General features: G+C 46.2%; 1 protein-coding gene across 1 annotated transcript in view; it reads right to left on the bottom strand.

Annotated features, from left to right (window-relative positions):
- LOC115460007 (dynein regulatory complex protein 11-like) overlaps positions 1–24,363 on the bottom strand; it is a 118,182-nt gene extending 93,819 nt beyond the window's left edge. The window contains exon 1 of the mRNA XM_030189869.1: positions 24,300–24,363. Coding sequence (XP_030045729.1) covers positions 24,300–24,317 — 18 coding nt within the window. The 5' untranslated portion in view covers positions 24,318–24,363. The remainder of the gene's footprint in view (positions 1–24,299) is intronic.
- Between the last annotated feature and the right edge of the window lie 1,564 nt (positions 24,364–25,927).

Here is a 25,927-nt window from a genome sequence, read left to right as displayed (position 1 = left end):
ACATACAAGGAATTTTTCTCAATATTGGGGGTGCTCAAGCACCCACAGCACCCACAGAGTCGGCTCCAATGCTATCAGGTACTTTCTCTGTCCCTAGAGGGCTCAGAATCTATAGAAATGATAAGTAGTAGTTTATACCTGGGGCGATGGAGGGTTAAATGACTTGCCCAAGGTCACAAGGAGCTGAAGTGGGAATTGAACCCAGGTTGCCAAGATCAAAGCCTGCTGCACTAATCATTCAGCTACTCTTCCACTCCACATCAAAAGGAAACTCCAGCTTCCATTCAGTACACATCCACAAGGTAGGTGTTCCACAGGGGTTAATATAGCACCCTCAGTCGATATCATTAAATGCAGTTTAAAAAAAAAATCAATCATCTAATTACTCCACTGGGGTGACATTTGGGTGTGCATATGAAGTCCATCACTGACTTGGGTCCAGCATTTATAGGGTGCCAAAAGCGTAATGGGAAAGAACCCTAGTCCTGTTCCCACAGGCAGTAAACAAACTCCACAAGGTCCACGCTTGAGCATTAGTCCCACTGCTGGAAGGTCTAGTATTAGTTTCAATCCACGGTGGCACCATTCTCAAAAATAGGGAGTGTTAAATACCCTCCCATGTGTTGTCCAATTCCTGAAACAGAGGCAAAGGCACCAGACCACGAGAGCACTGCTAGGCTTGCCGGTCATTCCATCGAGGTGGCTTTTTTTTACCAACGTGGATGAGGTTTTTCCCTGAGCGCAGTGCCTCTAGAATGGCCTGTTTGTGCATATAGAGCTTTAAATATAATAGCCCGAGGTAGATCAACCCCTTGGTGAATAGCTCCCAGCCTATGGGCTCGTTCCACCCTAATGGGCCCCAATTGTTACGGCAGCCAGGTTTCCCCAAAAGGTCCGTTGATCTCTCTCGAACAATGATTCCAGGAGGCCCACGAGGCACAGATTGTTACACCTTGAGTGATTCTCGAGGTCATCAACCTTTTGTTTAAGCTTGGTGATCCACGTTTATAACACGGTTAGATTCAGAGTGAGCATGTGGGCCTGATCCTCTAATTCACCGGTCTCTTGCAGTTTCGAGTCCAGTTCTAACCTCATTGCTTATGGGCCTCCTCCGCTCTATCCTACAGCTGTTGAAGGTTTTTGTCAAGCGCTGCCTCCACCACCACTGTAACCTCTGTGGTGAGTTCAGCAGTCCAGGCTGAGCTGATGGTAGGACTGAGTGGGAAGTATGGAACTGCAATCTTGCCTTCAATAGGACACTGTTTGTTTCACTCCCTCCAGATGTTTTGTGAAGCCATAGATAAGATCCCTCCAACGAGCCACAGGAAAAAAAGGAGATAACAGCACCATCCAGCAAACTACCTGCTAAGCAGGGAAAGAATTGTGGATTGAAAATCACAGATAATGAGCACGGAATAGCAGGGTACAGAAAAGCCTCACTTGTTAGTGACCACTCTCTCTCATCATGTGTACCAAGACAGCCAGCTCCTCCCCAGTATTATCTAAAATCATATCTAGGTGATACGTGAGGTCAACCATCTTTGCACCAGGCAGGTAAGTGACCAGCTATCTACATGCCTAATAATCGAATCACCTACTACAATAGCAGTCCTAACCCTTACCTCCTGGTCAGAAGCTCCTGGAGACACATCCTCGATGCGAGAGGATATTGCATCCCTTGGTGGCCTGGTCCTGGCTAAAGGATTAGTTCCAGCTGCACCAGGGTTATGCTCTCCTTAGACCTCCCTCCTCCAAGGCAGCACAGGGGCTGCCAGACTGGAGGGGGGACTTCTCTACAACATCCCTGTAGGCATCCTCTATGTATCTCTCTATCTCCCTCAGCTCCACCAAGTCTCCTACTCTAACCTCAAGAGAACGGACTCGTTCTCTGAGACCTAGGAGCTCTTTGCATCGAGTACATACATATAACCTCTCACCAACTGGGAGATAGACATACATGTGGCACTCAATGCAAAAGACTGGATAGTACCCCTCTAGCTGCTAGACTTATGTCTGCATCTTAGTATTATAGAGTTGTTTAATTAAAACTTTTTAAGGTACTAGGGATATCAGATGAATATAAAGAGCCTTAAGATTATATGGTGTAATATGTAATTTATTTAGTGTTTGCTTCTCAGAAACTAATTAAATATAATTAAAATGCTAATGAAAACGCTTGTCCTAATTATAATAATTGATTATAAATCAAGAGTTGAGCTAGGGGAGAGTGGGAATTGGGGAGGGTAGGTGGAAATAAGGACTGAACTAAGCCCTGCTGTTCCTTCTAGAGCAGTGATGGCGAACCTTTCAGAGACTGAGTGCCCAAACAGCAACCCAAAATCTAATTACTCATCGCGAAGTGCCGGTACTCATTATGGGCGGGGTCACCACATATGACTCCACCCCATGATAGCCACACCCCCTTACACCAGCCTTGGCGTATATAAACAAACATAATTGAAAATATTTTACTAGTATAGGAGAAAAAAATAACATGATTTTCTTTCATTATAAATCATTTCTGTAAGTTGTTACAGCTCCAGTATACCCAGTGCAAAATAAGACAGCAGATGTAAATTCTCAAATTGGACATATTCCAAACACTAAAATGAAAATAAAATGATTTTTTCTACCTTTGTTGTCTGGTGACTTTGTTTTTCTATCCATATTGGTCTCAGTCTCTGATTCTGCTGCTCTCTATCTGTTCTCTTAACTCTGTTTCCAGGGCTTCCTTTCCATTTATTTCTTTACTTTCCTCCTTTCTTCTTCATTTCTTGCCCTCCATCCATGTCCAGCAACCCTCCTCTCCCCTCCAGCCACAAATGTCCAGCCACCCTCCTCTCTCCTCCAGCCGCCCATGTCCAGCCACCCTCCCCTCCAGCCACCCTCCTCTCCCCCTGCCCTCCCCTCCAGCCACCCTCCTCTCCCCTCCAGCCGCCCATGTCCAGCCACCCTCCTCTCCCCCTGCCCTCCCAGTGGCAGGCCTCCCTCCCACCCAGCACCAGGCCACCCAGCATCAAGCCTCCCTCCCTCCCACCCAGCACCAGGCCATGCACCCACCCAGCACTCCCACCCAAGCACCAGGCCTCCCACCCAAGCACCCAGGCCTGCCTCCCTCCCACCCACCCAGCACCAGGCCATCCACCCACCCAGCACTCCCACCCAAGCACCAGGACACCCACCCAAGCACCAGGCCTCCCACCCACCCAAGCACCAGGCAGGCCTCTCTCCCACCCACCCAAGCACCAGGCCATGCACCCACCCAGCACTCCCACCCAGCACCAGGCCACCCACCCAGCACCAGGCCTGCCTCCCTCTCACCCAAGCACCAGGCCATGCACTCACCCAGCACTCCCACCCAAGCACCAGGCCACCCAAGCCTCCCTCCCTCCCACCCACCCAAGCAGCAGCAGCAAGCAGGCAGGCCACCCACCCTCCCACCCAAGCACCAGGCCTCGCTCCCTCCCTCCCACCCAGCGTGCACCAAGGCTCCCACCCACCCAAGCAGCAGCAGCAAGCAGGCAGGCCACCCACCCTCCCACCCAAGCACCAGGCCTTGCTCCCTCCCATCCAGCGTGCACCAAGGCACCCACCCACCCGGCGTCAAGCGCTCCTCCCTCCCTCCCACCGGCACCAGCCCGCCATCCCTCCCTTCCTCTGAACCCCAAGAAATTTAAAAGTCTTCCCTGGTTCGAGTAGGCGGCGTCAGCATCAGCAGTAGCAGCGAAAAGCGTGCTGCTGGTTTGTCGCGTCTTCAGCCTTCCGTCTCTCAAGCTCTCTGGTCCCACCCTCATTTCCTGTTAGGGCGGGACCAGAGAGCTTGAGAGACGGAAGGCTGAAGATGCGACAAACCAGCAGCACGCTTTTCGCTGCTACTGCTGATGCTGACGCCGCCTACTCGAACCAGGGAAGACTTTTAAATTTCTTCGGGTTCGGAGGGAGGGATGGAGGCGGGGCGGGCCGGTGCCGGGTGGGAGGGAGGGAGGAACGCTTGACGCTGGGTGGGTGGGAGGGCTAAGTTTTGGGTGAGGCGACCGGCGGCGCGCGTGCCCTCTCTGGCACGCGTGCCATAGGTTCGCCATCACTGTTCTAGAGTCTATCTGTTAATACTGTGACAGAAAATTCAAGTCTTAAAACTAAAGGGGAAAGGGTATGGAGAATAGCTAATAAAGTTTGCTTCTTCTTCTCTTTTTTTTTTTTTAATTTTAACTGTGTTAATCAATATCCTACAATTCCTCTTTTAAACCCAATCTTTAAGTTACCAAGCACAGAGCAAAATAATGTCACTTACCAGTGAAATGTCCTCAGAACTTCTCAGAAATAAAGTTAAGTGGGACCTTTCCTCTCAGTTTGGATTCTAAGGAGACTGTTTCAAACAAACCCTTTGAAGCTAACCCAGAAATCAGATTGCCCTTAGTAACCTTTGCAAATTTTCTACGTCCTCACACCTTAATTAACACCTAATTTAGGTCAGCAGCAGTGCTACCTATCCAGCAGGCAAGAGCAGAAAATATCTTTCTTTTAGGACAGTTTAAGCCTAGCTACAATCCTTTTTATACTCTTGGCTGTTAAGTTTCCACCTCTACAGAAAATTTCAGTTTAAAACTATAGGGAAAAGGGTTGTACACTATGGAAACTGGAGGAAAAGTCTACAGCCTGTTATTGAGATGGACATGGGGAAACCACTGCTTGGCCTGGGATTAATAGCATGGAATGATGCTACCAATTGTAAGGTACTTGTGACCTGAATTGGCCACTGTTGGAAGCAGGATACTGGGCTAGATGAACCACTCAGGATTTTGTAGACCTCAGTCTTATCTCCTCTCATCCATTTCTTTTCCAAGCTGAAGAGCCCTAACCTCTTTAGCCTTTCCTTGTACAAGAGACGTTCCATCCCCTTTATAGCTTTGGTCGCTCTTCTTTGAACCTTTTCTAAATCCGCTATATCTTTTTTGAGATACGGCGACCAGAACTGAATGCAATGCTCGAGGTGTGGTCACACCATAGAGTAATACAGAGATATAAAAGAAAATTACAGGTTTGTTTCCCAGTGGTGGGAGGCGGGGCTGGTGGTTGGGAGGCAGGGATAGTGCTGGGCAGACTTATACGGTCTGTGCCCTGAAAAAGACATGTACAAATCAAGGTAAGGTATACACAAAAAGTAGCACATATGAGTTTATCTTGTTGGGCATACTGGATGGACCGTGCAGGTCTTTTTCTGCCGTCATCTACTATGTTACTATGTTTCACCTATCCTGCATCCAACATCTCTCGTCTCTGTCCTCCATAGTGTCCCAGCATCTGTCCTCCTGTCTCTGAACCTTGTCCCTCCCAAATATACCTTTCAAGCGTCCTCAATGCCTGCAGCAATTCATTTTTGCTGCTTGTGCCGGCCCCGCAGGATTCCATCGGCCATGTTCTGCCAGATAGGAAACAGGCAACAATGCCAGAGAGGCTGGGACAAGGCAGATGGAATCACTGCACGTGTCAGAGACGCCTGCAAGGTACACTGGAGAAGGAAGGGGCTCAGAGACATGAGGGCAGATGCCAGACACCACAGAGGAAAGAGGGGAGAAGGAAGGGGCTCAGAGACAGGAGGGCAGATGCCAGACACCACAGAGGAAAGAGGGGAGAAGGAAGGGGCTCAGAGACATGAGGGCAGATGCCAGACACCACAGAGGAAAGAGGGGAGAAGGAAGGGGCTCAGAGACAGGAGGGCAGATGCCAGACACCACAGAGGAAAGAGGGGAGAAGGAAGGGGCTCAGAGACAGGAGGGCAGATGCCAGACACCACAGAGGAAAGAGGGGAGAAGGAAGGGGCTCAGAGACAGGAGGGCAGATGCCAGACACCACAGAGGAAAGAGGGGAGAAGGAAGGGGCTCAGAGACAGGAGGGCAGATGCCAGACACCACAGAGGAAAGAGGGGAGAAGGAAGGGGCTCAGAGACAGGAGGGCAGATGCCAGACACCACAGAGGAAAGAGGGGAGAAGGAAGGGGCTCAGAGACAGGAGGGCAGATGCCAGACACCACAGAGGAAAGAGGGGAGAAGGAAGGGGCTCAGAGACAGGAGGGCAGATGCCAGACACCACAGAGGAAAGAGGGGAGAAGGAAGGGGCTCAGAGACAGGAGGGCAGATGCCAGACACCACAGAGGAAAGAGGGGAGAAGGAAGGGGCTCAGAGACATGAGGGCAGATGCCAGACACCACAGAGGAAAGAGGGGAGAAGGAAGGGGCTCAGAGACAGGAGGGCAGATGCCAGACACCACAGAGGAAAGAGGGGAGAGAGCAGAGTGGTGTTGCTGCTGGGTGGACCTGAACCATGAATGGCTGAACCTGGCTCTCCTCCATTCTCTCTTTTCTTTCTTCTCTTTCTGCCTGCCTGTGTCTCCCCCTTTGGATTCCTGTATCTTTCAGCTCTCCAGCCATGGTAACTATTTCTGGAGACTGAGAGATTGTTGCAAGCCTACATCCATAAATAGAGCAAATTAAAATATTGTACATCAGTAAACAGGAAATTAAATCTAGCTAAGTACTCAATAAACATGTTACAAAGATTAATAATGACATGAAACAGGATTAGCTATTACACACCAAGATCTGTGTAGCTGCAAAGGGGAGGTGAAAGGAAGAGCAGGACATAGTGAAGCTTAGAGCACCCTGGAGCAGCCCCCCCCCCCCAGACTCCAACGAGAGGAGTAGAACGTGAACGTCCCAGGGAATGGACCCGAGCTATAACCAAAGCATCTCAGAGACTCTCACCTGCCTGAGACAGATTTTCTTTTAAATTTAATTTCTTATATACTTCTACAAGCCCGTGTACGTTCAAGTACATTAGGTCTATTTCTATCCCTGGAGGGCTCACAATCTGCGTTTCTATCTACAAGGTAAGGAAGAGACACTAGGGTTAATCTAAAAAGAGCAAATAAAACATCTACTTACGTGTGAGTGTGTAAAGACTTGTAAAGGTTTTTCACACACACATTATTCTCATTTAACAACTTTGAATAGCTGATGACACAAAGTTGTTAAATCGGAAGAAGAGGATTGTGAAAAATTGCAAGGGGACCTTACGTGACTGGGAGACTGGGCGTCTAAATGATAGATGACGTTTAATGTGAGCAAGTGCAAAGTGATGCATGTGGGAAAGAGGAATCCAAACTATAGCTACGTCATGCAAGGTTCCACATTAGGAGTCACCGACCAAGAAAGGGATCTAGTTGTCGTCGTTGATGAGACGTTGAAACCCCTCTGCCTCAATGTGCAGTAGCAGCTAAGAAAACAAGTAGAAAAGTTAGGAATTACTAAGAAAAGAATGAAAAACAAAAATGAAGACGTAATAATGCCTTTGTATAGCTTCATGGTGCGACCGCTCCTGGAATATTGTGTGCAATTCTGGTCACCGCATCCAAAAAAGATATAGTGGAATTAGAAAAGGTACAGAGAAGGACAATGAAAATGATAAAGAGGATGGGACAACTTCCCTATGAGGAAAGGCTGAAGCAGCTAGGGCTCTTCGGTCTGTCCCAGTATGGCAACACTTAAGACATAAGACATAAGCATCGCCACACTGGGACAGACCAAAGGTCCATCTAGCCCAGCACCCTGTCTCCGACAGTGGCCAATCCAGGTCACAATCACCCGACAAGATCCACGGAGCAAAGCATTTTGTACTGCTTGTCCCAGGAATAGTGGATTTTTCCCTGTGTTCCTTTAATAACATTCTATGGCCTTTTCCTTCAGGAAGCCGTCTAAACCTTTCTTAAACTCTGCTAAGCTAACCGCCTTAACCACATTCTCCGGCAACGAATTCCAGAGTCAAATTACGCGCTGAGTAAAGAAACATTTTCTCTTATTTCTTTTAAACTTACTGCACTCCAGCTTCATCACTCATGTTCTTATGTCTAAAAATTACAATTCTATAAATTAGACCATCAATTTAGGTACCTCAATGCTGTGTTCTTCCCACCAAACGTCTGCTGTACAATACCAGCGTTAAGATGGCAGTGGCTTGTCCATGTGTTAAGCAGCCTCTCACACCATGTTAATGTTTAATTTATAGTGTTCTACAAACTTTGTGCATAACTAATACTATTTAGCATTTCTATAGCGCTACAAGGCGTACGCAGCGCTGCACAAACATAGAAGAAAGACAGTCCCTGCTCAAAGAGATATGTAATAAAAGTGAGCCAAGTATAGGACAATCAAGCCATTGTGACATCACTGATGAGGTTGGCTCTTATTGGTGGCCTGAGGCATTATGACATCACAATATCACCTCTGATTACAAGAGACTACTACTACTACTATTTAGCATTTCTATAGCGCTACAAGGCGTACGCAGCGCTGCACAAACATAGAAGAAAGACAGTCCCTTCTCAAAGAGCTTACAATCTAATAGACAAAAAATAAATAAAGTAAGCAAATCAAATCAATTAATGTGAACGGGAAGGAAGAGAGGAGGGTAGGTGGAGGCGAGTGGTTACAAGTGGTTACGAGTCAAAAGCAATGTTAAAGAGGTGGGCTTTCAGTCTAGATTTAAAGGTGGCCAAGGATGGGGCAAGACGTAGGGGCTCAGGAAGTTTATTCCAGGCGTAGGGTGCAGCGAGACAGAAGGCGCGAAGTCTGGAGTTGGCAGTAGTGGAGAAGGGAACAGATAAGAAGGATTTATCCATGGAGCGGAGTGCACGGGAAGGGGTGTAGGGAAGGACGAGTGTGGAGAGATACTGGGGAGCAGCAGAGTGAATACATTTATAGGTTAGTAGAAGAAGTTTGAACAGGATGCGAAAACGGATAGGGAGCCAGTGAAGGGTCTTGAGGAGAGGGATAGTATGAGTAAAGCGACCCTGGCGGAAGATGAGACGGGCAGCAGAGTTTTGAACCGACTGGAGAGGGGAGAGGTGACTAAGTGGGAGGCCAGCAAGAAGCAGATTGCAGTAGTCTAAACGAGAGGTGACAAGGGTGTTGGTGAGGGTTTTGGTAAGAGTGCTCGGAAAGAAAGGGGCGGATTTTACGGATGTTGTAAAGAAAGAAACGACAGGTCTTGGCGGTCTGCTGGATATGAGCAGAGAAGGAGAGAGAAGAGTCAAAGATGACCCCAAGGTTTCGAGCTGAGGAGACAGGGAGAATGAGAGAGCCATCAACAGAAATAGAAAACGGGGGGAGCGGGGAGGTGGGTTTGGGGGGGAAAATGAGAAGCTCATTGCCTGCCCATCTGTCCGTCCCCAGCAGTTAGGTCCAATGTCAATTAATGACGTCTTTGATGCATGTAAGTGGCGCATTCCACTAGAAGCCAGTTTATATGATTGCCTCAAAGTATGAAATGCCTTAAAGTGGGATTTTGTTTAGCTGATCTACACAGCATACTTTACACTTTCAATGTGAAAGAACAATTATGCAAATACTCAAAAACTAACGAACAATAGGAAAACAAAAAGTCTTGGTTACATATGATGTCACACCCAGATTAGCTTTTTCTAGTTGATAACAGAATATAAAACAGGGTAGACACCCTGGAAGGTGTGGATAACAAGATGGATAGGATAACAGGATGGATCTAGTGAAGGATGGTCTAGGATCGGAAAGCTAAGATTTAATGTAGGGTCTTGGATTTGGACTGCAAAAACCCAAGGGAGGGGTACAATATATGGGGTGAAGTACTTCTGTACACGGAAGAAGAGCAGGGACCTGTGGGTGGTTGTATCTGATGATCTTCAGGTAGCCAAACAAAAACGGCGACTGTGAAAGCTAGAAGGATGCTTGGGTGCCTATCTCCCACACTGTCCAGTCTATAAGAACATTAGAAAAGCCATGCTGAGTCAGACCAAGGCCCATCGAGTCCAGCAACCTGTCTCCCACACTGTCCACTCCATAAGAACATTAGAAAAGCCATGCTGAGTCAGACCATGAAGTCCAGCAACCTGTCTCCCACACTGTCCAGTCTATAAGAACATTAGAAAAGCCATGCTGAGTCAGACCAAGGCCCATCGAGTCCAGCAACCTGTCTCCCACACTGTCCACTCCATAAGAACAAAGCCATGCTGAGTCAGACCAAGGTCCATGAAGTCCAGCAACCTGTCTCCCACACTGTCCAGTCCATAAGAACATTAGACAAGCCATGCTGAGTCAGACCAAGGTCCATCGAGTCCAGCAACCAGTGAGCATAGTGTTTAGCTTAGGCAAACAGACAGAACTAAGAGGGAATCTTGTATGTTTTTGTACCCAAGAATATGGAGGACAAAAGAGAAAGCCAGAAAGGATTATCTAAGAGGTGGAAAAATTCACGTTGTCAGCTAGAAGGAGAGACGATTCATAACATTTGCTGAAGAAAATAAATAAATCTTGCAGGCAGTCACTCTCTGACTGACAGCTGGGATAGAGGACAAATCGAGAGGCAAGAGTCCAGGTTGAACACAGCCGGCCACCACTGTAATAAACCAGCCTAGGACAGAAGCTCCATAAAGTTAATAGATGTCCAATGTACAACCAGGCATAGCACCCAACATGTCATGTTTCAGTAAAACCAGCATCGAGACTATAAAAAACTGCAAAGCATGATACCTGACAGAAAGTTAATTATATAATTAATTATCCATTGTGAATACATTAAGGATGATAGCTTCCATTGTAGACAAAGAGGTCACATGTTCTCTCTGAACCAGATGCATCGCCTGCTCACCCTGCACATCATCACAAGAATTGGAAAAGGGAGTTTACATATTTCTGCCTAACTTCCATCATCAATCACACTCTCATTTCCCTGTGAGCTTGGTTACTGCTGCCTTCCCTCTGTCATGTGGAACAAGGTTTAATGATGCTCCGTCACACCACTCATAGTGCAGCAGCCACACACGCAAGACAAAAAGAGAGATGTAAGACTGAAAAAGCATTTGACTAATTCTTAACTTCAAACTACTGCAAACCGCAGTTGGAATAAAACCTGCTCAGACAGAGCTAAGAGTAAGGCACCTCCAGAGAGATCCCCAGCCCCAGGTCTGAATCTCAGAAGTGAAATGCAGAGGCAGAGCACTGATCGGGCCATTTCAATCCCTGCCCTTGCAAGAGAACCTAAACTCTGCCGGAGACCTGATGGATGAATCTGGAAAACATAAAAATTCTGATTTTTCCAGAACAAGCCACAAATCCTCCAATGCAAATTCAATAACCAGGGAAAACAGCTTCTCAAATCTGTCCCGCAGATCATCAGGGAATACAATCTCCTCTGCGTGAATGAATCAGAGAGTTTAGTGCTTTCCAGTGCAACAGTTCAGCAGCTTTTAGGAGACCTGCTAGAGAAGAAAGGGAACTGGAACTTGACATACCGCCTTTCTGAGGTTTTTGCAACTACATTCAAAGCGGTTTACATATATTTAGGTACTTATTTTGTACCAGGGGCAATGGAGGGTTAAGTGACTTGCCCAGAGTCACAAGGAGCTGTAGTGGGAATCGAACTCAGTTCCTCAGGATCAAAGTCCACTGCACTAACCACTAGGCTACTCCTCCACTCATTCCACCAATAAGAGCCAACCTCATCAGTGATGTCACAATGGCTTGATTGCCCGATACTTGGCTCACTTCTGATATTGTGATGTCATAAGGGAAAGGGGGAAAGGGAAAGGGGACTTGATATACCACCTTTCTGTAGTGTTTTTGCAACTACATTCATCGTGGTTTACATATATTCAGGAACTTATTTTGGACCAGGGGCAATGGAGGGTTAAGTGACTTGCCCAGGGTCACAAGGAGCTGCAGTGGGAATCGAACTCAGTTCCCCAGGATCAAAGTCCACTGCACTAACCACTAGGCTACTCCTCCACTCAAAGAGAAAAGAATACAATACAGTCTCGATTATCCAACCTTCACTAATCCGACCATCCAACAGACCCCCCACCCCCACCCCGCAGGTGACATCATCGTTCATTGCTGATTAGTGTTAATAAAAAATCTTTTTAATTAAGGATACCCTATGTCTGTTCTTTATGTTTAAAGTATGATTTCCAAGCCTTTTTTAAGGGATTACCATTTTGCGTATTATCCAACAACGAGTTGGGCCCGTTTATGTCGGATATTCACGACTGTACTGAAAATGTAGACAGGAAATGGGTGAAGACGAGCTGCCCATGAAGGCTGCCAATGATCAGGCTAAAAGTGTTGCAGGATTAAAACTTTTAAATAAAGAGCAGGAAGGGTAAACTCTTCCACTGAAAAAGAAATGCAAACAGACAGAAACATGGCCAAGACCGAGCTTATCGTCTTTCCACCAAAACCCACTTCTCCTCCTCCTCCGTTCTCCATCTCAGTTGATAACACCTTCATCCTCCCCGTCTCATCTGCCCGCAACCTCGGAGTCATAAGTACATAAGTACATAAGTAGTGCCATACTGGGAAAGACCAAAGGTCCATCTAGCCCAGCATCCTGTCACCGACAGTGGCCAATCCAGGTCAAGGGCACCTGGCACGCTCCCCAAACGTAAAAACATTCCAGACAAGTTATACCTAAAAATGCGGAATTTTTCCAAGTCCATTTAATAGCGGTCTATGGACTTGTCCTTTAAGAATCTATCTAACCCCTTTTTAAACTCCGTCAAGCTAACCGCCCGTACCACGTTCTCCGGCAACGAATTCCAGAGTCTAATTACACGTTGGGTGAAGAAAAATTTTCTCCGATTCGTTTTAAATTTACCACACTGTAGCTTCAACTCATGCCCTCTAGTCCTAGTATTTTTGGATAGCGTGAACAGTCGCTTCACATCCACCCGATCTTCGACTCTTCCCTCTCCTTCTCTGCACATATCCAACAAACAGCCAAGACCTGTCGCTTCTTCCTCTTTAATATCAGCAAGATTCGCCCTTTCCTCTCTGAGCACACCACCCGAACTCTCATCCACGCTCTCATCACCTAGACTATTGCAACCTACTCCTCACTGGCCTCCCTCTTAACCATCTATCCCCCCTTCAATCAATTCAGAACTCCGCTGCATGCCTTATATTCCGCTTGAACCGATATACTCATATCACCCCTCTCCTCAAGTCACTTCACTGGCTTCCGATCAGATACCGCATACAGTTCAAGCTTCTCCTTCTTACCTACAAATGCACTCAGTCTGCAGCAACTCATTACCTCTCTAGCCTCATCTCCCCTTATGTTCCCGCCCTTAACCTCCGCTCACAGGACAAATCCCTCCTCTCAACACCCTTCTCCACCACTGCCAATTCCAGGCTCCGCCCATTCTGCCTCGCATCACCTTACGCATGGAATAAACTTCCTGAACCCCTGCGCCACGCCCCCTCCTTACCCATCTTCAAATCATTGCTCAAAACCCACCTCTTCAATATTGCTTTCGGCACCTAACCTTTATACCTTTGTACCTTTCATGTAATCGTGAATGCCCCAAATTGACTACTCCTACTTGACTGACTCTACACTTGTCCATTAGATTGTAAGCTCTTTGAGCAGGGATTGTCCTTCTGTGTTAAAATTGTACAGCGCTTCATAACCCTGGCAGCGCTTTAGAAATGTTAAGTAGTAGTAGTAGTAGTACCAGGCACTGTACATACTATATAAATCACTTTGAACATAGATGCAAAAACCACAGAAAGACAGCATATAAAGTCCCATTTCCCTTTCCCTATTTGAGATTCTGCATGGAATGTTGCTACTATTTGAGATTCTACTTGGGTTGTTGCTACTATTTGAGATCATATAGGGAATATTGCTATTATTTGAGATTCTGTTGCTACTATTTGAGATTCTACTTGGAATGTTGCTACTATTTGAGATCCTATAGGGAATGTTGCTATTATTTGAGATTCTGTTGCTACTATTTGAGATTCTGCATGGAATGTTGCTACTATTTGAGATTCTGTTGCTACTATTTGAGATTCTGTTGCTACTATTTGATATTCTACAGGGAATGTTGCTATTATTTGAGATTGTGTTGCTACTATTTGAGATCCTATATGGAATGTTGCTACTATTTGAGATCCTATATGGAATGTTGCTATTATTTGAGGTTCTGTTGCTACTATTTGAGATTCTACAGGGAATGTTGCTATTCTTTGAGGTTCTGTTGCTACTATTTGAGATCCTACAGGGAATGTTGCTATTCTTTGAGTTTCTGTTGCTACTATTTGAGATCCTATATGGAATGTTGCTATTATTTGAGGTTCTGTTGCTACTATTTGAGATTCTACAGGGAATGTTGCTATTCTTTGAGGTTCTGTTGCTACTATTTGAGATCCTACAGGGAATGTTGCTATTCTTTGAGGTTCTGTTGCTACTATTTGAGATCCTACAGGGAATGTTGCTATTCTTTGAGTTTCTGTTGCTACTATTTGAGATCCTATATAGAATGTTGCTACTATTTGAGATTCTGTTGCTACTATTTGAGATTCTACATGGAATGTTGCTACTATTTGAGATTCTGTTGCTACTATTTGAGATTGTACAGGGAATGTTGCTATTCTTTGAGGTTCAGTTGCTACTATTTGAGAGTCTACATGGAATGCTGCTAGTGGAGGAGTAGCCTAGTGGTTAGTGCAGCGGACCTTGATCCTGGGAACTGGGTTCAATTCCCACTGCAGTTCCTTGTGACTCTGCACAAGTCATTTAACCCTCCATTGCCCCAGGTACAAATAAGTACCTGCATATACCTACTACTACTACTACTACTTAGCATTTCTATAGTGCTGCCAGGGTTACGCAGCGCTGTACAAGTTTATACCTGCAATAAAAATGCAGAAGGGCAGCATATCGTCCCATTTCCCTGGACGTGAGGATCGCCTGGTGACTTGCCTGCCTGCCTGCTGCAAAGGTGTTGGACCTCATGCATCACCTAGACAGGATCTTAGACAGTGCTGGGGAGGAGCCAGCTGTCTTGGTACACGTGAGTACCAATGAAATAGGAAAATGTGGAAGCAAGATTCTGGAAGCCAAATTTAGACTCTTAGGTAGAAAGCTGAAGTCCAGATCCTCCAGGGTCACATTTTCAGAGATGTTCCCTGTTCCACACACAGGACCCAAAATGCAGGCAGACCTCCGAAGTCTCAATGCATGGTTGAAACGATGGTGCTGGGATGAGGGATTTAGAGTTGTTAGGAACTGGGTGACATTCTGGGAAAGGGGAAGACTGTTCCAAAAGGATGGGCTCCACCTTAATCGGGATGGAACCAGGCTGTAGGCACTAACTTTTAAAAAGGAGAAACAGCAGCTTTTAAACAAGAACGAGGGGAAAGCTGACAGTCACCCAGGAGCACATGGTTCAGCGTAGACTACCCTTGAAGGATACCAGGAGAGAGATTTCTACAATGCTTAAAGTAAGCCAGGTGTGCTTAATGAGAGAGCAGGATAAAGGATGCACATTATCCCCGTCAACTTCTAAGCAGCTGCCTCAGGAGTCTTCGTAAATTGCGTAATCAAATAAAGCTCCGGGAAGGAATTAACACTGGTGGTCTTTAAAAAGACCTTTGGTAGTGACAAACAGAGATTGCTGAAAGTGTGTGACAGCTCATCGTCTAGCTAACTGTGTGTTCCACACACTGTGGCCGAAACACAGATCTGTGTCTAGTCTACAATAAGCCATTGTGAATTGAAGCCAGCTGTCCTGGTCTCTTTAGCCACTGACCCACTTTCCTTCTTGCTTGGTATTTTCCCGTGGGATTTTTGTGTTCACCCACTTCGGTGGACCTTTCTCGGAATTCTAAGCCGAAGCATTCAAAATGCTCCACAAAATGTTGCAAATTCTACAAGTTTATTTGTCGTAATTTGAACAATTATGCAGAATGTCAGTACAATCCAGTATTTTCATTAAATTATGCTAGAGAAAACAAAGAGACTTCAAGGTTCTCTTACTTAGTGATTTTCTTCTAGCAGAAGGAAATTTAGAAAGGTGCATCAAAGAGAATCGGGGTTCACATGCACTCATAGAGTTGGCGCAGGTGGCTGGGAGGGGGACAGTGTGAACGGTATGAAAGGGATTGGCTGGACTGGAAGAGATAGGTGGGCTGACAGTGATGTACCAAAGCATGTGTCTACAGTTTTTTCAAGGAGGTAGAGAAGGAGGAGACAAATTTTTGTGACAGGTGCACACTTTACTCACCTTTTTACAGCATCCCCTCAGGGCCACCGAGAGGGGGGGGCAGGGGGGACAAAATTCCCCAGGCCTGGACCTCCAAGGGGGGCCCGGTGCCGCAGTCTCACCCACCCTCTGTCGTCGACCACCTGCCACCGTGCCGGGCCCCCTGCATGAAATCACAGCACCTCTCAACTCCGTGTGAAAGCGGTGCAGGCAGCAGGGCAGAAGATTGCCTCCCTTCGGGCCTCCTTCCCTCCCTGTGTCCCGCCCTCATCTGACGTAACTTCCGCGAGGGCGGGACACAGGGAGGGAAGGAGGCACGAAAGAAAGCGATCTGCTGCCCTGCTGCCTGCACCGCTTTCACACGGGGGTGAGAGGAGCTGTGATTGCAATGCAGGGGGCCCGGCCTGGTGGCGAACGGGGGGGGGGGGCGGGTGGAGGGAGGAGGAGCGGCGACCTCAGGGGGTGGAGGCGGGGCCCCGGGGGCAGCTTTGCCCCGGGCCTGGCCCAGTCTCTCGGTGGCCCTGCATCCCCTCCCTGTACACAGGTACCATCCATATGTTTTCCAGCCCCCGCACCACACTCCATACATCTTTTTCCAGTTCCTCCCTGCACACACACTCCATCTTGATCTATATTTTTCCAGATCCCCCCGCCCCCATCCTCACTGGTCCAGCGTGATAGGAGGAGGAGCTGCAGAGATGCACATCTGGAGTACCTCTTTGGGGCAGGAAAGAACCCTATTCTTTTCTGCCTGCTGCCACTACTCTGGACGGTGCTCCCATTTCTCCAAAATGGCTTGGCCAGAGCGGTGGCAGCAGACCACCAGGGTGCATTGAGGAAGGTCTGGGGAGGGCCTCTGAGGCTCAGGAGCAGGGTGGCCAGCCAGCCTGCCTTCCTTTCATCCCCATTACCATAGGATAAAACTAATTGCAGACCCCGTTCCTGCAGTACTACTGCAGCAGTACCATGTGATTTAAAAAAACAAAATTCCCCGAGCACTGCAGATTCTGCGTGAAAAAGATAAATCCTGCGCAGCAGGGGAGATCTGTGCAAATTCTGTGTTGCTCAGAATCCGCCAGGAGTAACGGTGTGATAAGCGATGCCAAGTGTGAAGAGCTTTAAACATGAGGATCAGAATCTTAAACTGAATACGAAAGGCTACAGGAAGCCAGTGAGGAAGAAGAAAAAGCAACGTTCTATGTTCAGAATGCTTAGAACGGGTGAGAACTCGGAGAGTTGTATTCTGAACAGTCTGCAAACAGCATACTGAAGTCAATGCAAGACCAGAATACACAGAATTGCAGTAGTCCAATCTAGAAATGATAAAGGCATAAAGAAATGTTTCCTGGGATGGTTTATCCAAAAATGACTGGATGATACAAAAATTACGAAGGTAATAAAAGGCAGCCTTTGCCAGAGATTGGATCTCCTCGTTGAAAGATAAGTCTTGGTCTAGAATAATGCCAAGACATTTTTGAGAGGAAACTAGGCTGACTGACCAATCGTTAATCTATGGTGCACACGAAGGTGCCATAGACTTACCTGTAATCCAGGTAGCTACCGTCTCAGTGTGACTAAGCATAAGATAATTCTCCTCTGATCTGAAGCGACTGTTCACGCTATCCAAAAATACTAGGACTAGAGGGCATGAGTTGAAGCTACAGTGTGGTAAATTTAAAACGAATCGGAGAAAATTTTTCTTCACCCAATGTGTAATTAGACTCTGGAATTCGTTGCCGGAGAACGTGGTACGGGCGGTTAGCTTGACGGAGTTTAAAAAGGGGTTAGATAGATTCCTAAAGGACAAGTCCATAGACCGCTATTAAATGGACTTGGAAAAATTCCGCATTTTTAGGTATAACTTGTCTGGAATGTTTTTACGTTTGGGGAGCGTGCCAGGTGCCCTTGACCTGGATTGGCCACTGTCGGTGACAGGATGCTGGGCTAGATGGACCTTTGGTCTTTCTCAGTATGGCACTACTTATGTACTTATCAATGATAGATTGAAGACAGGGCATGATTTAACTTAGTTTTTCCTACTGATTCTCTCTCTCCAGATTTTACCATCATGATATCATCAGCATAATAGAAGGCATGTACACCAAAGTCCTGAATGAGGATTGCTCAAGGATTACAAAATAAATTAAACAGTAGAATAACTTACAAACCATTTGTCAGAGCTAATTTGCATATTTTTGACAGATGGCCATGCCCACTTCAGGTTGAGTCAACCAATCAAGAACTGAAGATCCGCCCAAGCCATGCCTACTCCCCACCCCTCTTGATGAAATCACTGCATGTGACATCATAGCCCCACCCATGCCCCACCTGTTTTGCTTAACCCTGCCCCCTAGTCCCACCTTATTTGCATAACCTCACCATGAACCCTACCCCTTTTGCAGAGTCTCAATCCAAAACCACACCCCTTTCAATAACACCACAGGAAGTGACAACATACGTCTGCCCAGGCCCCGTCCCTTTTTTAAGATGGCAGCGAGTAGTGGATGCCCCATGGCACTTCCTGTTTCAGACTAGTCTCAAGACAGAGTCCCATCTTCTTTTCTCCATCTATATGTAACCCACCCAGGCAGCTCACACACACAGCTCCGGCTCTGCTCCAAAATCCACCTGGGGTAGATCACACTAAAACACACACTGTCTCACAGTTCTCTCTGCCAACATGACCCCTTTAGTTGTTGATCACTCATCCATGATTTCTTCAGAACCTTTGTCCCATCCCGGAACAGGGTCATTCGCTCATGCAATGCAAGACCTGCCAGAAGTGAAGCTTCCTGCTCCCACTTCTCCCATCCAAGGAGGTTATCCCCACAGATTTATTTTTTGTTACATTTGTACCCCACACTTTCCCACTCATGGCAGGCTCAATGCAGCAGGCAATGGAGGGTTAAGTGACTTGCCCAGAGTCACAAGGAGCTGCCTGTGCCGGGAATCAAACTCAGTTCCTCAGTTCCCCAGGACCAAAGTCAACCACCCTAACCACTAGGCCACTCCTCCAAATCGGGAATGCTCCTGCTTTCTGCACTTGCAAACTACATCTGTCTTTGTACCTAGGACCTCAGTGCTATAGGTCTTGGCAGGAGTGAGCTACCAAAGAACAGAATTTTCTCCAATCAACCTATTTACTGATTTCTATGTCCTGCTCCCTAGGGCTGGATTTTACTCTGATTCCCTGATTCAGACTGTCAGTAGCAGCTCTGTCTCCTTAGTGACCACCCTGAAAATCCTTTCTGTCACCCTTCAGGCATGAGCATTTTCATTGGGGGGGGGGGGGGGGGTCACATATACTTATTGCCTTGGTGCTCTGATCTCCTCCCATGGTTTTCAGTATCATCTTGATGCAGATGACTCTCAGATCTACCTCTCCACACCAGAAATTTCAGCAGGAATCCAGACCCAAGATATCAGCCTGTCTGTCTAACATTGCTCTTTGGATATCTCACCACCATCTGAAACTAAACATGGCCAAGACTGAGCTTCTTATCTTTCCCCCTAAACCAACCTCTCCTCCTCCCCCATTCTCTATTTCTGTGGATAACACTCTCATCCTCCCTGTCTCATCAGCTCATAACCTTGGGGTTACCTGTGACTCATTTTTTTTGTACCCCGCGCTTTCCCACTCATGGCAGGCTCAATGCAGCTTAGTTACTTATTTGTACCTGGGGCAATGGAGGGTTAAGTGACTTGCCCAGAGACATAAGGAGCTGCCTGTGCCTGCAGTGGGAATCGAACCCAGTTCCTCAGGACCAAAGTCCACCACTCTAACCACTAGGCCACTCCTCCACTCCACTCCATCTCTCTCTTTCTCTGCACATATTCAGCAGACTGCTAAAACCTGTCGTTTCTTTCTCTATAATATCACCAAAATTTGCCCTTTCCTTTTTGAGCACACTACCAGAACCCTCATCCATACTCTTATCACCTCTCGCTTAGACTATTGCAACTTGCTTCTCACAGGTCTCCCACTTAGCCATCTCTCTCCTCTTCAATCTGTTCAAAATTCTGCTGCAAGACTAATATTCCGCCAGTGTCGTCATGCTCATATTAGCCCTCTCCTCAAGTCATTTCACTGGCTACCTATCCATTTCCGCATACAGTTCAAACTCCTCTTATTGACCTATAAGTGCATTCACTCTGCAGCTTCTCAGTACCTCTCCACCCTCATCTCTCCCTACACTCCTCCCCGGGAACTCCGTTCATTGGGTAAATCTCTCTTATCTGCACCCTTCTCCTCCACTGCTAACTCCAGACTCCGTTCCTTTTATCTTACTGCACCATATGCCTGGAATAGACTTCCTGAGCCGGTACGTCAAGCTCCATCTCTGGCCGTCTTCAAACCTAGGCTAAAAGCCCACCTTTTTGAGGTTGCTGCCTTTAACTCCTAACTCCTGTTCACTTATTTTGTTTTATCATTCCCCTCATAACTGATTCCCTTATCCCTTATTTGTCCTGTTTATCTATCCTGATTAGATTGTAAGCTCTATCAAGCAGGGACTGTCGCTTACATGTTCAGTGTACAGCACTATAGAAAGTAGTAGTAGTTTGGGTGGGGCTATAATATCACATCTGATGACATCATCAAGAGGGGTGAGAGCAGGTTGGTTTGGGCGGAGAGTGGGTGTGACTTGGGTATATCCTCAATTCTGATTGGCAGATGTGATCGGAAGTGGGTGTGGCCACCTGTCACGTTTGATTTGACACTGTCGATCACAGCATACTTCTCGATACCCTGTCCTCACTTGGATTCCAGGGCTCTGTCCTTTCCTGGTTCTCTTCCTACCTCTCCCTCCGCACCTTTAGTGTTCACTCTGGTGGATCCTCTTCTACTTCTATCCCTCTGCCTGTCGGCGTACCTCAGGGTTCTGTTCTTGGTCCCCTCCTCTTTTCTATCTACACTTCTTCCCTTGGTTCATTAATCTCATCCCATGGCTTTTCCTACCATCTCTATGCTGATGACTCCCAAATCTACCTTTCTACCCTTGATATCTCACCTTGCATCCAAACCAAAGTTTCAGCGTGCTTGTCTGACATTGCTGCCTGGATGTCTCAACGCCACCTGAAATTAAATATGACCAAAACCGAGCTTCTCATTTTCCCCCCCAAACCCACCTCCCCGCTCCCCCCGTTTTCTATTTCTGTTGATGGCTCTCTCATTCTCCCTGTCTCCTCAGCTCGAAACCTTGGGGTCATCTTTGACTCTTCTCTCTCCTTCTCTGCTCATATCCAGCAGATTGCCAAGACCTGTCATTTCTTTCTTTACAACATCCGTAAAATCCGCCCCTTTCTTTCCGAGCACTCTACCAAAACGCTCATCCATACCCTTGTCACCTCTCGTTTAGACTACTGCAATCTGCTTCTTGCTGGCCTCCCACTTAGTCACCTCTCCCCTCTCCAGTCGGTTCAAAACTCTGCTGCCCGTCTCATCTTCCGCCAGGGTCGCTTTACTCATACTACCCCTCTCCTCAAGACCCTTCACTGGCTCCCTATCCATTTTCGCATCCTGTTCAAACTTCTTCTACTAACCTATAAATGTATTCACTCTGCTCCTCCCCAGTATCTCTCCACACTTGTCCTTCCCTACACCCCTTCCCGTGCACTCCGCTCCATGGATAAATCCTTCTTATCTGTTCCCTTCTCCACTACTGCCAACTCCAGACTTCGCGCCTTCTGTCTCGCTGCACCCTACGCCTGGAATAAACTTCCTGAGCCCCTACGTCTTGCCCCATCCTTGGCCACCTTTAAATCTAGACTGAAAGCCCACCTCTTTAACATTGCCTTTGACTCGTAACCACTTGTAACCACTCGCCTCCACCTACCCTCCTCTCTTCCTTCCCGTTCACATTAATTGATTTGCTTATTTTTTATTTTTTGTCTATTAGATTGTAAGCTCTTTGAGCAGGGACTGTCTTTCTTCTATGTTTGTGCAGCGCTGCGTATGCCTTGTAGCGCTATAGAAATGCTAAATAGTAGTAGTAGTAGTAGTAGTAGTAGTGGTATGTAAGTTATACTAACAACAAGGGAGGCAGAACTGTGGTTCGGTATCATCTCGCAGCCCCAGCAACATTACCCCTCAGACCCCTCGCTCTAGTCCCACATTCCAGTAAGGAATGGAGGTATAACAGTTTCCTCTCTGATTGATTTCAGGACCAGCTGCATCCTGAAGCAGTGGTTGAGATTATTAGCATACATGTTAATTTGTTTAGCAAGTGCTGTATCCTAATGAGAAAGAAGCAAATTTCAAAGCCATGTTTAAGGTAAATTGTGGCTCACCTGGGAAACTGCCTGCTGAAAAGCTGTTTTAAATGTACACAGGGTCCCACAACACCTGGAGTTTCAGTCAGCATTTCAGGGTGAGGTCAGAAAATAGAGTGCTAACCTTGTATTGTCAATTGAAATGTGTTGATTTGCATGAAATTGTACCTGCAACCGGTTTCACTGGGGAAAACGCCCCCTCTTATGTACACTTTGATCTGTAGCAGACATTTTCAGCTTTCCTCACTCCACTGCCAAGGACTGAGAGTTAATTGAGATTGGAGTGGCACTGGCAGCCAATGCTGTAGCTGCAACTTGCCTATCATTGCTGTTGCAGAGAGAAAGAGTTTGGAGACATGATCCATTCACTGTTAAAATCTCTGTTAACGTTTTCATTTTTGCATTTTCTCATTGCAGCCCGTCCTGCTTGGTCTCGTTACGGCAGGCTGTCTCTTTTCTACTCCCTACAGTGTCCTGCAGCGGGGTGCAGTCACTTCCTGAGACTGACAGCATCAGGCCATAGCAGAGGAAACAAATCAATGTGCTCAGCACCCAGTCCCCTGTCACAGGGTTAGAGAACAGAAGCCCAGACCAACCTGGACTGTCTTTACTGATTTGCATAAACATGTTAACATGTGTTAATACAATTTAATCCACATTAAATAACACAAGCCCAATTATTCCCAGGGAGCTTGTTCACAGACTATGCTCTTAACGTGGATTAAAATGCACTAAATCATTAACACAAATTAGCTAGTAAGAGCCCTGGGGACAGGAGAATACCACCTATATCTGAATGTAATATTTAAAGGTCTCGATCTAGGAACGCAAAAAGATCAGCACGCACATTCCTCAATCTACACTACCCCAACTGTAAAGGACTAAAATACAAATCCACATACGCAACCAGCTTCTCCTACATTTGCACGCAACTATGGAACGCAATGCCGAAGGCCATAAAAACGCAAGACCTAACTATCTTCCGAAGACTACTGAAAACTGACCTGTTCAAGAAGGCATACCATAAATAACCATCCTAACTATTAAAATAATAAGAATGATCGTGAACCAGACAGAACCAAACTCTTATCACTTGACTGACCAACTTCATTACTATCAACGAACAAGCAATACCACTTTAATACTTATGCCGAAAATTATTTTTATATAATTGATGACCTAACAAAGGTTACAAAGCTAAACTATTACTCTGGAACCTATGTGAAATACCATAACGTATCTTCTCTATCATGTATGTACGCACCTTAATGCAATACTGAATGTAATTCTGTTACCGGAAATGGCAATCGCCACTACGGCAAATGTAAGCCACATTGAGCCTGCAAATTGGTAGGAAAATGTGGGATACAAATGCTATAAATAAAAAGGTTTGTGCAAGTTTATCAAGCCAGGAGAGCTCTCAGATTGATCCTCCCTAACAACCAAACCTGCCACGCTACTGAGAAGGGGGGCAGAGCTACGGAATTCTCTACCATTACAGATCAAACTAATATCAGACTATATGAGCTTCCATCGTCAACTGAAGTCCTAGCTATTTCAAAAATATTACGGACAACCAATAGACCCCAATAAACAAGTTTCATAACATTGGTAATACAGACTCCAGGGTACAAACATGAAGAGATAGGAAAATAGAAAGACTGAGAATAGAGCCCATCGGTTTTATGGGATCAACACAGAGTTAAATTATATCTAATCAGCCTGAGGCTTATGTCAAAATGTCAGGGATAACTGTTCAACACTATACACACACTAGATGTTAGAACTTTTTAATGTATAGCGATGTTCTTTTAACTTGGATTGTTCTCTCCCTTGAACTTCAAGGTTAAGTGGATTATAAATGCCAACGTTAAATTAAATTTAATTAATTAAGGTACCCGATGAGAAGGCATGAGCTAAATGTAAAATAAATACATTTAAAAAGAGAATACTTACCATCCCAATAAACACCATCTCATTTTCCCTCTCTTGCTTGGTCTTCCTTCGTTGTGTGAAACCTCTCCAAATCTGCAAAGCAATGGAAAATGCAGTTAGTGATATCAGCTCCTTCTAAAACGTGTTTATAAAAAAAAAATGAGCCTCTCACGGACGAAAGCTGATGAATTGACGTACATAACTTAGAGAGTGAGAACAATGTGCTTAAAGAGTCCCATCACTCAGAGACCCTACTGTGCAAATCCTATATCAAATCTGAGTAAAGCGACCACTACAATTCCAAAATGACAGGAAGGAAAAGTATTCATATTGGCTACACATCGCCCAGGATACAAAGCTTTCACTTTCTCCATCCTTGATGACAACTCCCGTTCAACTCTTCTCTATGCTCTTGGAGCTTCCAGGTTAGACTACTGTAACATCGTCTACTCTGGCTTTCCTCTCATGGAGGAGTAGCCTAGTGGTTAGTGCGGTGGACTTTGATCCTGGGGAACTGAGTTTGATTCCCACTGCAGCTCCTTGTGACTCTGGGCAACTCACTTAACCCTCCATTGCCCCAGGTACAAATAAGTACCTGAATATATGTAAACCGCTTTGAATGTAGTTGCAAAAACCTCATAAAGGCGGTATATCAAGTTCCATTTCCCTTTCCCTTATGACATCACAATATTGCAAAAACCTCAGAAAGGCCGTATATCAAGTCCCATCTCCCTTTCCCCCCTGAGTTCGATTCCCACTGCAGCTCCTTGTGACTCTGGGCAAGTCTCTTAACCCTCCATTGCCCCTAGTACAAAATAAGTACATAAGTACATAAGTAATGCCATACTGGGAAAAGACCAAGGGTCCATCGAGCCCAGCATCCTGTCCACGACAGCGGCCAATCCAGGCCAAGGGCACCTGGCAAGCTTCCCAAACGTACAAACATTCTATACATGTTATTCCTGGAATTTTGGATTTTCCCAAGTCCGTTTAGTAGCGGTTTATGGACTTGTCCTTTAGGAAACCGTCCAACCCCTTTTTAAACTCTGCTAAGCTAACCGCCTTCACCACTTTCTCCGGCAACGAATTCCAGAGTTTAATTACACGTTGGGTGAAGAAAAATTTTCTCCGATTTGTTTTAAATTTACTACACTGTAGTTTCATTGCATGCCCCCTAGTCCTAGTATTTTTGGAAAGCGTGAACAGACGCTTCACATCCACCTGTTCCACTCCACTCATTATTTTATATACCTCTATCATGTCTCCCCTCAGCCATCTCTTCTCCTAGCTGAATAGCCCTAGCCTCCTTAATCTTTCTTCATAGGGAAGTCGTCCCATCCCCGCTATCATTTTAGTTGCCCTTCGCTGCACCTTTTCCAATTCTACTATATCTTTCTTGAGATGCGGCGACCAGAATTGAACACAATACTCAAGGTGCGGTCGCACCATGGAGCGATACAATGGCATTATAACATCCTCACACCTGTTTTCCATACCTTTCCTAATAATACCCAACATTCTATTTGCTTTCTTAGCCGCAGCAGCACACTGAGCAGAAGGTTTCAGTGTGTTATCGACGACGACACCCAGATCCCTTTCTTGGTCCGTAACTCCTAACATGGAACCTTGCATGACGTAGCTATAATTCG

Source organism: Microcaecilia unicolor, chromosome 1 (assembly GCF_901765095.1).
Source record: "Microcaecilia unicolor chromosome 1, aMicUni1.1, whole genome shotgun sequence".
Taxonomy (NCBI): Eukaryota; Metazoa; Chordata; class Amphibia; order Gymnophiona; family Siphonopidae; genus Microcaecilia; species Microcaecilia unicolor.
This window is presented reverse-complemented; position numbering and strand designations above follow the sequence as displayed.